At 32.5% G+C, this 17,597-nt stretch overlaps 1 protein-coding gene across 1 annotated transcript in view; it reads left to right on the plus strand.

Moving 5' to 3' along the window:
• The window catches only part of BAZ2B (bromodomain adjacent to zinc finger domain 2B), a 330,950-nt gene that overhangs the window by 240,822 nt on the left and 72,531 nt on the right, over positions 1–17,597 (plus strand). The window contains exons 13-18 of the mRNA XM_081095898.1: positions 206–601; positions 4,900–5,506; positions 7,108–7,401; positions 8,678–8,738; positions 9,530–9,638; positions 9,904–10,005. Coding sequence (XP_080952024.1) covers positions 206–601; positions 4,900–5,506; positions 7,108–7,401; positions 8,678–8,738; positions 9,530–9,638; positions 9,904–10,005 — 1,569 coding nt within the window. The remainder of the gene's footprint in view (positions 1–205; positions 602–4,899; positions 5,507–7,107; positions 7,402–8,677; positions 8,739–9,529; positions 9,639–9,903; positions 10,006–17,597) is intronic.

Consider the following 17,597-nt stretch of genomic DNA (forward strand, 5'->3'; position numbering starts at 1 on the left):
AGATACCAGCCAGGGCAAATTCTTAGTTTTGCAAAAGACAGAATAGGAGATGGGGAAATATTTTAAAGAGACATTAACTGTATTTCTCCTGTGCTGTAGATATCTATCACAGGTCACAGGAACAGTTTTTAAAGTTCCTTTTTCCCTGCTTGGTGTTCTTTCTTTTAATAAATGTTAAGCTCTGCCTTTTAACTTTAATTTACAGGTGCTATTACATGGTATTTCAGACCCAAAAGCGGATGGACAGAAAGCAACTGAAAAAGCCCAGGAAAAAAGAATACACCAGCCATTACCTCTTGTGTCTGAATCCCAGACCCACTCATCATTCCAATCCCAGCAGAAGCAGCCTCAGGTTTTGTCACAGCAGCTTCCATTTATTTTCCAAAGCTCTCAGGCAAAGGAGGAATCTGTGACCAAACACACAAGTGTAATACAGTCTACGGGATTGGTGTCCAATGTGAAACCTCTATCTTTGGTAAATCAAGCCAAAAAGGAAACTTATATGAAACTCATAGTTCCTTCTCCTGATGTACTTAAAGCAGGGAATAAAAATACCTCTGAAGAATCTAGTCTTTTGACCAGTGAATTACGATCTAAACGGGTGAGTTAAAAATTACTTATAGAATGATTTTATTATTAGGAAAAGAGCTTTTATATAACCTTATAATATGCAGGTTTTAAATTAAATTCTTCTCTTATTTTTATACTTTTTCTAGTCACCAGGAATCAAATATGCACATCAGCAAACTAAATTTCTCTGATTTTATATTTGTATGTACATCTGCTTAATATATTTTTGGCAACACAATCAAATCATTTTCCCCCTGGGTTAATGATTTAACATTAAGGAGAGAAATATGCTTGAATAAGATATACTTCATGATCACGTTTGTTTAAAATATAATGTCCTTTTCTTCTAATATCAATATATTTTTAAAGAAATGAATTCTTGAGTCATTTACCTTTATAATTCTATAATTTAGCAATTTTAAGTGTTAAAATTCTTTATAAAGACTCATTTTCCTTTGCCATTCTTAGTGAATTATATCAAATACAAAATATTTTGAGTAATTCTTTTTATCCAAACACCAGAACCACTCATCAGAGAAATTTTTTCAACTTGATTTTCTTCCTTTGATTTTATTTACGATATGTCTACATGCATATGTTCAGTAAAATTCTAGTAATTAAATGATCAATACTTTACATTTTAGAATGAGCTCAGAGTGGGAGAAAAATACTATTTTGTTTAAACACTGGTTTGATTATAAAAATTATCATTACACATGCTAAATATTAGCTAGCAATCACAGAGCATGTACTGTTTGCCAGCCATTGTTTTCAGTGCTGAACTTGCACTTATTCATTGAATACTAATATCTGTTAGTGCTGCTGATGTTGTTATGACCAGTAAAAGATGATCAAATTGAGACACATAGAACTTTATCTCTCCCAAAATCACACTGCTAGTTAGTGATGGAGTTAGAATTCAAACCTAGGAGTATGGCACTAGAGTTATTTCTTAACCACTATGATATTCTGCCTTTCTTTAAAAAGTCACAATGTTCTAGTCCATTGACTCTTGTTTTACATCAAGAACAGGGTCAAACATAAATGACTTGAACAAATCAGGCAGCTTTGAGAATGTAAACAAGTAATTCTCAGGTGTACATTAGAATCACCTAGGAAGCTTTAAAAAGGAAATACCACCCAGAACAATTAAATCCGGTTCTCTTGTCTTGAGATTAAGGTATTACATGTCCAAAATATTTCCCAGGTGATTCAAATTGCCAGATTTGAGAACCATTGATTAAAGGGAATGACAATGGTATCATAATACTATGCACGTGATAATTTATAATGCACCATTCAATCATAACAACATATTATTTTTCTCATCACATTATTGACTTTCCATGAGTAAATTAAGCAAATTAAAAATTACATTTTGGAGGCTATTTTAATTCTCATTAATGTATATTCCACTTTAAGATAAATAAATTTACCAAATAATATCAAGAAGTATTTGCATTATGAAAGGTTTCTTAATGTTTTTCAAAGAGTTTCTTATTTAAAGAACTTTATATGATTGCCTATTATAAAAGTACTTATTAAGTATTTGCTTAATAGATGTAGCCAAGCTAGGCTTTCGACACATATGATCTCATGTAATCCTTACAAAACCGTGTGAGATAAAGATATTAAGGCTCAGAGAGATTAAGCCACTTGTCAACATCACATAACAATTTAAGAGCAGAAATGTCTTAAACAAAGATCATTCTGATTTCAAAGCACATGATTAAGATCAAATAATTTATTGTTTTTGAAATAATGGTGGTTAATGGGAAGTATTTTATGTGAATGGATATTCACATTAGACTCAATTCTAAATGACTTCATCTACTTGTTCTTGGTACCTAGTATTTAGGGCATTTTATAAATACTTCCCTTATACCAACTCTTTTTCTTTACATGCAATCTAATATAAATAATTTTGTTTTATGTCCTATGATAGTCTCAATTGTTTCACTGTAGACATTTAATTCAAATCAATATACATTAATTGGATATATAGACCAGGAATCAATTTTCTTGATCAGTTTTGCCTAGAGGGTTTTTTTGTAGTCTTCAGAGACTCTGGTTGAGTCCTGTGAGCAAGAGCTTGGAGATAGATGAGAGCTTCTTCATACCTATCTCTTCCTATACTCCTATCATCAAAGTGGATATCTTAAGCAGAAAGACATTTGCTACTATATAGGTTTCAATTTTCTCCCCTACTTTTTATGTTCCACCCCTCAAATAAAAAATGAGAGCATGTTTTCTGTGAAAGAGTAACTGATATTATTCTTGGATATAAAAATGGATATCTTTGGTTATTTTTTAAAACCTTCAGAGTCAATATATGGGAAGAGATTCTTCAGAACAGGAGAGGATCAATTTCAGAAAATTAAAATACAAAATATAAAAATAAAGGGAAAGTTTTTGTTTTTATGACTGTTTTGATCCTATATATTTAGAGGGAAAATTTACTACCTGTAAAAAAGCACAAAATGACTATGTGACATAATTGTGCTCTAGGAAATGAAAATACAAGTTTTTCTGCTGAAAATTTAAATCAGTATATGTAAATATGAAGTTTAAATACATTATACATATACTTATACAATATACTGTGGTATGCATAGTTATCCTATATATTAAAAGTCTAATATGCAAATTGTCCCCTTGACCTGGAGTTTGACCAGGAGTTCGACCAAGGGGTGGCGTCGGCTGGCCAACCGTGGAAAGGGAGGCCCCAGCCGGCGGCAGTGGCAGGCAGCTGGGGGAAGGGAGGCCCCAGCTGGCAGCCGGCATCTGCTAGGGACCCTACCTGTGAAAGATTTCATGCACTGGCCCTCTAGTATCATATAAGTATTAACTAAAATTAAGTATGTTAAAGTATATTAATATTAAATTTTGCTATAAAATTATTTTCAAAAGGCAAGTGCAATTATTTGCTGTAATTTTCCATATTTTATTCACTAATTAAATATTGACTAATTATGGGGCAATGCCTTGGGTGCAGATATTATGTGATAGTCTTTGTTTACAAAGAGTTAATAATTTAATTTTCTAAATTAATACAGTGAAGATGTTAATAAGCTAAAGAAGTTTATGTAGGAATTGTGTGCTGCTAATTAGTACTGGTGCTTTAAAATATCTCCATAAGTCATTTTGTATGGCATTCCATCTGCATTTATCCCTGTAAAATGCCCACCACAAATCTTTGCTGTCTTGATTTTTAAGAGCCCAGGTCCAATGCTGAGAGCACTGCTGATTTTAATTTCAAGGCAACCATTTTCATTAGAGAATTTTATCTTCTGTATCTATAACTTAAAATGCTTTAATCATCCTACTTCAGTTTATATTTGCATATCATTTTAATAAATAAAATCCATGATTTTACTCTGTTCAAGACAATTCTGTTAGCCAAATAATTTTTTGTTCCTTTTTTACAGATGTAAATTTTAAGGCTTAGTGGTTTACAAATCAACTTTTCCTAAGGATAATTTTTCTGAACTTTTATTATATTCTTTCCAATGCTAATATGCTGAAGGCACCCTAAAATTGGCCCCACAGAATGTTGAGCCAGCATTTCCATCAGCTTCATATCACATTGACTATAGGTTGTACAGGACAGACTATAAGGAGGTCAAGGTTCTCAAAGGATAGAGGCATACATGCTCTGGCTGGGACAAGCATGGAAAGCTGCTTGGTTGAATTTTGAAGAATGAACAGCATTTCATCAGCTTAAAATTTTTAAAAGGAGGATGCTTCATGCAGAGAAAATAGTTATAACAAAATGTGGAGGTAGTGAAAGTATAACATGCACAGGGCGTGACAGGTTAGACTAGAAAGGTATGCACTTTATATGAAAAGTATTTACTTTCTAAAGTTGGCAATGGTGGAGGAGGCACTAAAGCTTTTGATTGAGGGACTAATATATAATATTAAGATTTAATTGACATTTGTGTAAAGCATATATTGAATTGGGTGGGAAGAAATGGTATGGCTTAAGTTTGAGCAATATTTTAATGAAAGAATCCAAAGATATAGTAATATGAATGAGTTGAAGAAAAGTGAAGGACAATTTTAGAGTTTCAAGCTTGGATATATATTGAAAAAATGGGAGCAATAGTAAAGAGAGGGGGACAGTCAGTAAATATATGTAAGAGGGTAAGACTAATTGCATTTTCGTATATTATGTCTAGCCAAGGTTCGGCAACTAGCAGTCTTCACAGCCACTACTTTTACAGCACTTGTAATCATGATTTAAATTTGGGGATAAGCAGTTGTCAGATACTGCAGGCAGTGGTCGTTCTTATTGTTGAATTCTTCTTTTAACTTATGTTTCAACAGGAACAATATAAACAGACATTTCCAGCACAGTTAAAGAAACAGGAGTCCTCCAAGAGCCTGAAGAAGGTTATTGCAGCTTTGTCAAATCCTAAAGGAACCTCTAGTTCACCAGCACATCCAAAACAAACACTAGAAAACAACCACCCTAATCCATTCTTGACAAATGCACTTTTAGGTAATCACCAACCAAATGGAGTTATTCAAAGTGTCATTCAAGAAGCTCCTCTAGCACTTACTACCAAAACTAAAATGCAGAGTAAGATCAATGAGAACATTGCAACTGCCAGTAGTACCCCTTTTTCCTCACCTGTAAATTTGAGTACAAGTGGAAGAAGGACCCCTGGCAATCAAACAGCTGCAATGCCATCTGCCTCTCCCATACTCCATAGTCAAGGGAAGGAAAAAGCAGTTAGCAATAATGCAAACCCAGTAAAAACACAACATCACTCTCATCCTGCAAAATCTTTAGTGGAACAGTTTAGAGGAACAGATTCAGACATTCCCAGTAGTAAAGATTCTGAAGATTCAAATGAAGACGAAGAGGAAGATGATGAGGAAGAAGATGAGGAAGATGAGGAAGATGATGAATCTGATGACAGCCAATCAGGTTATTTTCCATTTTAAAAATTTAAACTATTTCAGTAAATGCTATGTGAACCAAAACATTTTAAAAGAGATTCTTAAGTCACAAGCTTATGATTATGTCATTCACTATGTTTCACACAGCTATGTATATTTATGTAGAGAGCTGGTAAAATATAGTCGTAACTGAATTTGGAAATCCAAAGTAAAATTCTCAGTTTTGTTATTCATTTAGCATTAAACAAATAATACTGTAAAGCAAATATAAGTGACGCATGAAAATCATGAAGTTGCTTAATTTTCACTTAATTCCGCGCATCTAACTTATCCCTTTTTGCGTATCCTCTGCTACTTGTTAAAATGTGTCACAGTCATTCAGAAAGTAGCAAAAACCTAAATCCTTATGCATGTCTGTTAGCAATCAGAATGCAATTTAATAACATTTAGTATTCTTCCTGATTTTATTTTTATTCACTTTCTGGTTTTGTTTTGTTATTTGTTAGCTTCTTTTTATTTTTCTATCCTTAACTTTCCTTCCTATTCCACAGAAGATTGAAAATATAAGATAGCTTAAAATTTAAATTTAAAGATGAAATATATATTATCAAAGTTTTTGGATTTATTACTGGTTAGTCACAAATCCAGTTGTAAATTTGCTAGTCACCAATATGAATAGGGAAATATAGTCAGTTATACAAGGTAAAGTACTTGTAAGTAAAACAGCTACTTGCTCAGGGCAAGAACATCTTTTCCTGTAATATTTTTTCTGGTGTTCCCATAAACACAACTTTGCATGGTAGATAATGAATGCCAGTATTAACATCTTTCAAAGACAGCTTCATAATGAACTTTAATGTAGACAAATAATACTACACAAAACACAATTCCACAAAAGCTGTTGTTCTGGAAGCCATTAAGATACAGTACAAATATCAGTCCTATGTTTATCAAGTTTAATCCAGGAATAGATTTTACATACCTGTAGGAATGGATGCATTTATAGGACGACATTGCTAGAAAAAACTTTAATTATTAAATATTAAATTACCCCCCCCACAGTTGTGTTAGTAATCCCAGTCTTTTGTGAAGCCTGAGAAGCATGATGGAGTCCTAACACCTACATAGAATAACTGCAGCCAAAAAGGCCAGGAATCTCCTTCAGAAAATTGTTTTCTTTCATCTCAAAGTGCAGATGAAAAGGTGATGGTAGTCCCAATCTGCTCTTTCTCATAGTGAACTACGATTCTTAAGCTATTGAGATCTATTAATTTAAATAATCAATTTGATTCCCTCTGCACTTTAGTTTCTCCATTAAGTTAAAAGTGATTTAAAGCCACTAAGCAAAACTCATCCCGTGAATAGGGTCACATGAGGAGACCTATTTTATGAGTAAAGTTTTGAGAGTAAAATGGATACTTTAATGAAGAATATTGAGGATTTATAGCCTGCGAACATTGTACTTATATAGCTTGCCAGGTAGTAATTTTTACATTTAAGCTTCAGGAAGATGCTCATTTGAGTTCTTATTCACAGATGCTGGTTCCTGAACTATTCCATTTAGGTACAAACTGAAAATTGTTGGTGATTATCTAGTTATAATATACAAATGCTTCTTTTACTTCCCAGAATCAGATAGTAATTCAGAATCAGATACAGAAGGATCAGAAGATGATGATGATGATGATAAAGACCAAGATGAATCAGATAGTGATACTGAAGGAGAGAAAACTTCAATGAAACTGAATAAAACAGCTTCCTCTGTCAAAAGCCCTTCCATCAGTCTCACAGCTCACTCAACACCTCGTAACCTCCACATAGCAAAAGCCCCAGGCTCTGCTCCTGCTGCCTTATGTTCTGAATCCCAGTCACCTGCTTTTCTTGGCACACCTTCTTCCACACTTACTTCAAGTCCACACTCTGGTACCTACACTTTATTTTTATTATTGTAAAGTAGAAGGCAAACCATAGCAAGAATTCTTATTTATACAGTGGTCTGAGGATGATCTCATTGGAATCGAGTGTTCAGCTTAGAGTTAGGTTGGCTAAGAAAGGTCAGCATGTATTTTCAAAGGATATGACCCATTTCCATTTTTATTCTTTGTGCTTACAGTTTTAGAACCTGCTTAATGACAGCTCTTAATTTTGAATACTTTCCTGCTTCTGTGTTTAGTTTATGCTTCTACAACTTAGTATTTGATTGACAGTGGACTTTTTTGTACTTTATAAAAATGAGCTCACTTGGTTACTTAAGATTCAATTGCATATCTGCCCAACACATCACCAGTCATTTGTATTAGTGAGTAGCATTAATATTCCATTAACACACCACATCTATATTTTTCTATTTGACCTTTTATAAACTTCTAGAGGTCTTCATTAAAAGTTTTTACATTAACATTCCAAAACTATTCTCTATTCTCATTTCAATAGCTAAGAAGATATAGAGGCATATAGTGAAATACTTCGTTTTACTTATTTCACTCTTTTCTTAGAAATTTCTAGTTTTGCTCCCATTTGCCACATGCCAATATGATATCCAACTAATTAAAATGTATGTATTTGTATTTGTGAAACTTGGTCGTCATCTATAAAACATTTTACATGTAATCATAATCTGATTTCTTTCTACTTCAATTAAAAGACCTACTAGTGTTTTTAAATGTTTCAGTCATGTTCCCACTGAAGAGCTAGAATGAAAGGCAAGTAAGACGATATATCAGAAAACTGAAATTAAGAATAACTGCTGTGTTGGGGTCATGCATGTGGGAATATGACTGAAATATGGATTTATATGAACATAGACATTATATTACTTTTAAATGTGTGAGCCAGGAGTTGGAATTTATCAGCATCTTAAAACTAATTTTCAAAGAAATCAACAGTATATAGTTTCCTGAAACTTTACTACTACTTTAGCCATGTTTAAACAACGAAATCAGAGGAACGCTATATATTTTTACCTTGCCTTGTATTCTCTTTAGAGAGAAAGACTAGTTTTTGTCATGCAGACCAAAGAAACCCTCTACTTTATACAATGTGTTTTGTTGAACTATCTAAAAATAATGTATAAGTTGCAGAACAACACTGATAATCCAAGCCATTAAGATCTTTTATTTAAAGAGGAGCTTCAAAACTATCAAAAAATTGTCATCTGCGAAACTAGTCTTTTATGTTAACTGGATGAATTTTCTTGAAGGCACTTCCAAAAGAAGAAGAGTAACAGATGAACGCGAACTGCGTATTCCTTTGGAATATGGGTATGGAAAATGAGATTTCCCTTTTTGCTTTTCCCACACATATTTATGCATGTTTGATTTCATATTCTATACTATTAATAAAGTGAATATACTGCAAAGTATTTATTAGAGAAGAGCTAGAATGAAAAGCAAGTAAGATGATATATCAGAAAACTGAAATTAAGGGTAACTGCTATGTTTAGATATGACAGAACTGTGATGGGGTCATGCATCCAGATGGGAATATGACTGAAAAAGAAGCAAGAGCAAATCATTTGGCAAAGGGAAAGGGTGCAATTAAGAATGTCAGAGATTTTGTGAAGATAGAATTTAAGGGCAGGGAAAGCCATTGTAAGGCTGAGGGACTTGGCCAGAGTTTTCCTAAAATGGTTTAATTGGAACTGAGCAGTTTTACATGGAACTGAACAGCTTCCAGTACATGACTCTCTAAGATCAGACAACCAGGTTTACTGTCCTCCTCTCAATTAAAGCTTTTCAGATGTAAAAAGTCAGTACTCATTGACACGTGCTATTGAATATGCCTCAAAGTAATTCTAGTTAAGATTTCTAAAAATTTTAATGGAGTTTCATATTTATAACTCGAGTCTTTGATTAATTTCAATTGAATTACATAGCTAAAAATTAAAATAATTTTAATAGTAAATATATCTCAGTTGTATAATCAGGGGGTTTAATATTTGTTTTCTTTTGCATTTTTCACGTTTTTTAAAGCATGTATTCTTAAATTTTTTTTAGTTTTTAAAAGTTTTTTAAATTAAGTATGCTATAATTCTCATTTCTGTTATGCATAGCTGGCAGAGGGAGACAAGAATAAGAAACTTTGGAGGGCGCCTTCAAGGAGAAGTAGCATATTATGCTCCATGTGGAAAGAAACTTAGGCAGTACCCTGAAGTAATAAAGGTACATACTTTTCACCAAATAACACACATTTGGTGCCTATTATGCATGCTTATGGAAAAAAAATAGTACACTCCTCTCTCAGATAAGTTCCTTGATGCAAAATGTTCTGTGTTTGGGACTAATGTACTTAACCTAAATTGAACTCCTATAAATCCATAGCCCCTTGATAGAATATGCAAAACATTAGTGTTCTGAAGATAGCTATACATCAAAGCTGGGTTGTCATTATTAAAACCTGAAGTGGAAAAATATGTGATTTTTTCAGTATCTCAGCAGAAATGGAATAATGGATATCTCAAGGGACAATTTCAGCTTCAGTGCAAAAATAAGAGTGGGTGACTTCTATGAAGCCAGAGATGGACCGCAGGTATCCACTTTTTAAAAAGTATAGTCTTTGAACCAAAAAAAGTAGTACCATAACCTTAATGAATTAAATTTCACTACACTCTGTTAGTTCATTGGTATAGATGTACATACTTCTTTGTGGTAAACACTCAACACTCAAACTACTCAGTTTACTGTTTCAGTAGCAAGGAGCTTTGACATAATAGATGTCTTTTTCAAAACTTCTTATATAAACTTTTTCCTGTTTGTTAATTCTGTCAGTAATTTAACAGTTTATACAGGTATAAAAGTATCTGCATGTTCATGTGAAATATAGGAAAGCATTAGTTCCCTGGAAGGTAAACATTTTCTTAAAATTAATTTGAATAGGAAAAACATGTTATATAAGTCACATCAAAAGAGGACAAATGTGTCTTAGTTTTTGGAAGGATCTTACCATTTGCTTATGACATGCTACGTGATCCATTTTCATAAGTTGGGTAATTTTGGGGATTAGGGGGTGCAGATTTGCTTAATATTAGGTAAGTAAAATCTCTGCTTATGCAAAAATTGAATTTTTAAATTAATTTAACACAGTTTTGTAGTGACAGCTCCCTTTGAGCTTGAGGGTTAAATATACAACCTCATTAATCAGAATGAAGAACCTACTACAGAGACTTCATTTCCTTTATTTTCTCTTTAATGTTTTGCCTTTTTTCATACTTGGATTCAGCTGCATATTCTTATTTTTCCCTTTAACTTTATCCATTCCATTGAAACAAATCTTGATTAAGGAGTGAGAAGACCTAGATTCTTGTTAATCTATGAAATGGTTTTGTGATTTCAAACAACAAACAGTGTCCCCCTTTCCTTCTATTTTTTTTATCTGCAAAATAGAGACTAATAATTTTACTTCTGCTTCATAGGATTATGTGAGGTTAAAATGATATCATATGCATAAAAATGTTTCAAAAGGTTAAAATGCTCAGCCAACTGAAGTTGGTATTTTTTTCCTTTTGGCCCATTATAGTGCACATACAGGATTTTTTTCTATTGTGGGTAGGCAGACTTTTCCTTTCTACCTTATCCTCTGGTTTTCTAGTGATAGAAATAAAAAAGACCTTACTCATTCTGCAAGAGGTATATTTTGAGAGCTCAAAGATTAAGGAAATTTTCCAAGATCACACAGCCTCAAACAGGCAGGACATAACTAGAACTCGAGGTTCCTAACAATGTTCTTTTGCATTCATTTTACAACCTATTTTTTATTGTTCAATACTTTTTAAGGAACAAATTATGTTGAAATTGACATCTCTTTGCTGGTAATTTTAAAATGCCAAAATCTATTTATCTGAGGTTTGTCTTCTTTATGAAAATATATTCTATATTTTTCTGTTTTAAATTTTAAAGAATTTACATTTCAGACTTACTCTGTCACCAGATTCTCAGAATTTTAGAACCACAGTGGTATTTTGCATACTACATGTATAATGAATTGTTTTTTAGTCACAAAGCATTTTAGAAGGTAGTAATAACTTTTAAATTCTTTACATTTGTAATCTTTTGGTTTGTGTTATCAAATCCTTGGCTGTTTATGCCAAAGATAGCTTTATGGTTTTCAGATCAATAGATTTTTGTTCTGAGAACAAAGCTAATTGTTATTCAATAATACATAATGGATTTTTAGTTTTGTATCAGTGATAATTAGACTTAATCTCTAAAGCCTCATTAGGCAGAGCAGACTGTTCTTTGACATCCATTCACTTTTTATTAAACATAATCAATATTTTCCAAATGCATATTGTCTTGCTGAGCGATCATTCCAATCAAGAAAATACGATGAATTACTAAATCCAGAATATGTTAAGCTGCCAACATTTCAGCAGACTGCAGAGGGAAAATAATAGCAATTTTGAGAGCACTTATCGCAGCTAAAAAAAAAAAAAAAAAAATAGTTGGAGCCCTAGCCGGGTAGTTCAGTTATTCAGAGCAACATCCCCATACACCAAGGTTGTGGGGTTGATCCCCATCAGGGTCCATACAAGAATCAACCAGTGAATGCATAATTAAGTGGAACAACAAATCGATGTTTCGCTCTCTTTCCTTTCTCTCTCTCTCCCTACCTTCCACCTTCTCTCTCTCTCTCTCTCTCTCTCTCTCTCTCTCTCTCTCTCTCAGTCAATCAATAAAAAAATAGTTGGATTCATTTTAGGATACTTTTAGAGAACAATAAAGGTAAGTAATTTTAAAAATGTTGATTTAATTAGAGATGCATACAGATGTAGAGCCATAGACATTTCATACCATACAACTATGGTATGATTAGTATATATAAGCATATAGATAGTTAGAAATGTACATAATTATACAATATTCTATAAATATGAACAAAGATTATATATTTTTGTTAGAGTAGCTATGATGTGTAATAATTTTGATTGGCTTACATTTTGTAAAAGATTTAAAATATAGTTTTGGACAAAGACAGTGTTGCCATGCAGTGATGATCTGCCTTTATACAAGTTGTATAAATGGCACAATGGCTATATACAGGGTGGAGCAAAAGTAGGTTTACAGTTTTGAGTATGTGAAACACAGTTTATTCTTATATTATTTATTAATTACTGTATTATTTTCCTTATGAGCAGCTGTAAACCTATTTTTGCCCCACTCTGTATAGATTGAAAAGCAAAACTAGGCATATTGAAAGACTGGAATAAAATGCCTCAGAAGTTTAATGATGGTTGTAATGGTTGATGGTACAATAGATATTTTTCTTTCCTATGCTATTACATTTCATATTTTCCAAAATTTTCTTGTATTGCATATATAACATGAAAAACGTTTTTTATTTAAAAAATAAATACTTCTATCCCTTATAATCCAATAAAGGCTAATCTTTCAGTTTTCCAAAATCATGGAGATTGTAAACAATGATTTTAAATACTACTGCTACAGTTTTCCAAGCTCCCTATATTTCGGGCAGTGTTTGATAGCAAATGAAATGCTGTATTTGGAAATTCATTAGTATCCTTACTCTCCTAACGAAACATTTGCATTGAAAAATATGATTTGTCTGTAGTATTTTTTTATTTTAAAACATACCAAAAAACCCCACCAATATTTGTCCTATAACTTCTAATTTTATTTAAGGCATTTAAAAAATTACAACAGTGGTGTTTCAAAACTCTAATTTACAAATGAATTTTAGGAGATAATTTCTGCTAGATAGAAGATAATATCTGCAGTAGGGAAACATGGTTATTTTGTATAAGTTAATAATTTTGACACAATATATTTCTGAGCTTATGAAATAAATTTACATATATTTATTAGCAAAAATGTGTTGAAAATATTGGCTAACTTAGTATATAGTACAGTAATATTAGAGGCAGAGTATGAGAGCTCAAATTTATTGAAATTTAAGTAAAGTTATCATTAACTACATGATAACAATCTAATGATTACCTTTAAAAATTTTAAAAAAGAAAAGCCTTTACATTCAAGTAAATAGATAAGATTGACCCAATAAATGGGGGAAGGTGGCTTTAATCTAGTCATTGTCAGTTTTATTTATTTCAGTCTACAAATGTGGTAAGGATTTGTAGAATCAGCTACTTGTCACTATCCACTTATCCTTAGACAGCAAACACTTCCTACCAGTTTCTATAGAAACCAAGATTTTAGGAATGATAACTTTCATGGAACAAAATGAACTATAACTGTACTGGCTGGCTACCTGCTAACGAAAGGGTGTAAGATAAATAGATTTCTCACAGACTTCATCACATTATAATGAACTTGCTGAATCTAATTTTTGTCCTTGTTTTCATTTTATTTTGTTTTTGAGTATCAGAATAATAGAAAGTAAGGTTGAGCTAGCTAGACACATTTTGGTAACTAATAGGGTTATTTTTAATTACATAAATATGATACTTAGGTAAAAAGTTATTCACATTTTTATTACAAATATATGACGGCTTCAAAATAAATTGTTAATGACAAAGGTTACCTGAAGTATATGATAAAAATTTGTGAATTGTAGAGAAAAAAACATTTAAGCATAAATAAAACAATTATGTTTATTTTTTTCAACCAGGAAGTTCACAAGCATTGAGTTGTGAATATCTTCTGTGTTCAGGCTAAAATGAAATGAAAAGGAAATATACAAAGAAGAAAGGAGTTAAAAGTGACTGAGAAAATGTTGCTTTTTCTATTCGAGAAGTTTTTTGGTTTTTTGTTTTTTAAAAAGGTATTTCTTTTTAATGGCATAAGGCCATGAGAATAGAAAAATATCTATAAGTCTTACTGAAAGAGCTCCTTTTCTTTGTCACTACATCAGTAAATGTTTTTGGCAAATACTTAGTATGCCAGGCATATTTTTTTCCAAATAAATTTTCCATAAAGGCATTTTCCATAAAGAAAATTGTAAACACATTTCACTACAGAAATGAACTTGAAAGCCTGCTTTAAGGGAAAATTAGTCTTCATACAGAAACTGAAGAGTACAAAAGCAAGAGAAATTATGATCACTGACTTAGAGGAGCTCATTGTTTGGAGAAATAATGCACTAAACACAATGCTGTCCAGATAAAATCAGAGTTTTGTTAATGGGGAATAAAGGAAGATTTCACAATAATGCAGGCAACACATGATTTTGGGCAAGGTTGTAATGCTGGTAATTATTTCAATAAATAAAGAATGAAAGATGGGAAGTCAACAACCAGGGTTCTAATTCATCTCTGCTGTTAACTGTCACACCTAATACAACATAGCCGTGTGCACAGAGTGGCTCTGAGAACATGAGAGATCACTACCAGAAATCTAAAAGTCTGGAAATTCATGTCACTAATCTACCAGGTAGGATTTTTATGGCTAAGCACAGGCCCATAGTAGAAGGCCACATGTATGAATCCAAGTGTGGTGCTAAGGAACTATTTTTGAAAGTCATGACTGTAAGGTGGTAACCTACTGCAAGTAGCTGGAAGCACAGCCAGCACTGTGGAAGTAATCTCTCCGCTGCTTTTAGAGTTGGCACCCATCTTTCAGCATACATAGCTGTTCTTACTGTTTCACATCTTTAAAGTGCTTTCAGTATATGATATTAATAAACTATATGGTTAGAGTAAATTAAGAATCCTTAGTGCTATAAAGTTTATGCTATTTAAAACTCACTACTTGTCTTGGGCACCATAAAGAAGTTAAAAATAGCCGAAACCGGTTTGGCTCAGTGGATAGAGCGTCGGCCTGCGGACTGAAGGGTCCCAGGTTCGATTCCGGTCAAGGGCATGTACCTGGGTTGCGGGCACATCCCCAGTAGGAGATGTGCAGGAGGCAGCTGATCGATGTTTCTCATCAATGTTTCTAACTCTCTATCTCTCTCCCTTCCTCTCTGTAAAAAATCAATAAAAAATATATTTTTTTTTTTAAAAAAGAAGAAGTTAAAAATAAAATAAACTGTGAAATAGATGTAAGGAAATCCAACTAAATTTTTATTTTTCTCATGATACTAATGTTTATCTGAAAATATGAATTGTTAAGTTCTGTCAAAAATATCTGATACCCTTCCTTTACTTAAACCCTAAGTCCTAGCAGGGTACTTTTGTATCCTGTATCACTTTGAAAAACTGAAGTGCCTACTCTTCTAAATCTTAATTCGCTCCTCTATGTTGTGAAGTATATATATTTATTATAGGAGGTCTTTAAGATCAATTTCCCTTTAGGTATAACATAAAAGTTTTTTTTAATAAAGTGATTATTAGGAATTAAAGGATTCTTAAAGCATACTTTCAAAGAGAAAAGTAGTAAAAAATATTAACTTTGTTTTCTTGAGCCACGGTTAAGTGTACTGAAAAATATTTAGCCAAAAACTAGTTGATGAAAACCATCAATTCACTAAATGACTAACAAACCTAGAATTATCAGACCAAAAACCTTAGTCCGGAGTAAATGCACTCGTCAGATCTGTTTCACTGGGATATGTATGGGGCCCGATCCAGGAAAATATGAATAAAGTTCATCCATTCACTTATATAACATTGAGCATATGAGAAGCAGTAGGCATCTCAAACGTTAACATGAGAAACTGATACTTAGTGGCCCAGGACTGCAAATCCAAGGAAAATCGCTGCAGCAAAATCTTGGTGATACTGAAACTTAAACAAATAAAAATCTTGGGTAATTTAGCAAATAGATCATCCAGTGAACTGGCTTTTGGTGGACTGGTTTACTTCATTTACTTACTGCATTCTCCCAAAAATAAATTCTTTAAAGCTTATTTAGTTTTTAAAGCATGAAAGACGAAGAGCAATAAATGTATCTACCAGTTTTCTCAGGTATTTCTCCATGTTGGATCTTAACTTTGTTCAGCCAGGAAACCTCACTATCATGTCTTTTCCCACATTGCCTTGACACCGCTCCAAACTCTTTTGGTCTCCCTTTAGGCTTTCCTCCTTCACACCCTGGCAGTCCTCTCTCTCTCGAAAAAGACTGATGTATTCCCCTTCCTTTCTAGCTCTAAGTCTCAGACCCTAATCCAGACCATCATTATTGTGTAAGTGGTCAATTGAGACACCTTTCTGTTCCAGCCTCTCAACTCCTCTTTAAATTCATTACAACTCAGGGTGTGGACCTTGAATCACCTGCATTAGAACAGCTTGAGCCAAAGGTCCTCGTTAAGAATGTCAGTCTTCTGGGGGGAGGACTTGCTTTAGTTTACTTTTAAAAAATGTTATGCCTTGTACAGAGTAGGTGCCTCAGCAAATGTTTACATAATGGAAACTATTTCTATAATATGGTCTTTTAGTATACTTTTGGAATGCATTACTCTGTTCAGTATATAGTGTACTTATATAATTATTTTCTTTAATTATTTTTAATCTTATGAAATAAAATGTAAACCCTCTTTTTCCTTCTCTTACTTGGTAATATTTATAGGACTGAGCATGTTATTGCTAAAGTTAAATTACTAACTCTTGAAAGCAGAATTATAATGGTGTAATAGACTTAATCTGTCACCATGTCCATAATGTTGATCATCTATTTTCTTTTTATTCATATCTTTTAAATATTAGTCAAGAAAGATTATTTTCAAGAACCATTTGCTATCTTATTCTTAGAAATTAAGAAAAAATTAACTATTTTCATGCATAATTTTTGATTGACAAAATGCTTGTAGCAAATTAATCAAATGATGTAAATTGTATTTGCCTTTCTCAGGGAAATTTTATTGAGAAAAATACTTTTTAAAAAATACCCACAACTATTTTGGCTACTCAGTGAATTAAAGCTAAGATAACTTCTGATTTTTCTAACAATCCATTTCTCATTTTCTAAAATCTGGGAGTCAGATGATATTACATGTAGCCCAACATATGCAATACTCTTAGAAAATAATTACTTTCTAAATGCCAAGGGCAAAATGTAAATGATAATGTTACTATATTTCTCTGGTAATTTTTGGCCCAAAATATTCTATTCCTATTTTGACACAGGTATGTTTTCCTTGATGAACAAAAACATAACTAAAAATTGTAACTGGATAAAAAAAGATAGGTTGATTGAACCCATTAAATCTTGGCTAATAGTTGGTTTTATTATTAATAAGATACTTTAAAAACTGAATGTGATTCCGTG

The sequence above is a fragment of the Myotis nattereri genome (genome assembly GCF_964212035.1).
Source record: "Myotis nattereri genome assembly, chromosome: 7".
Classification (NCBI taxonomy): Eukaryota; Metazoa; Chordata; class Mammalia; order Chiroptera; family Vespertilionidae; genus Myotis; species Myotis nattereri.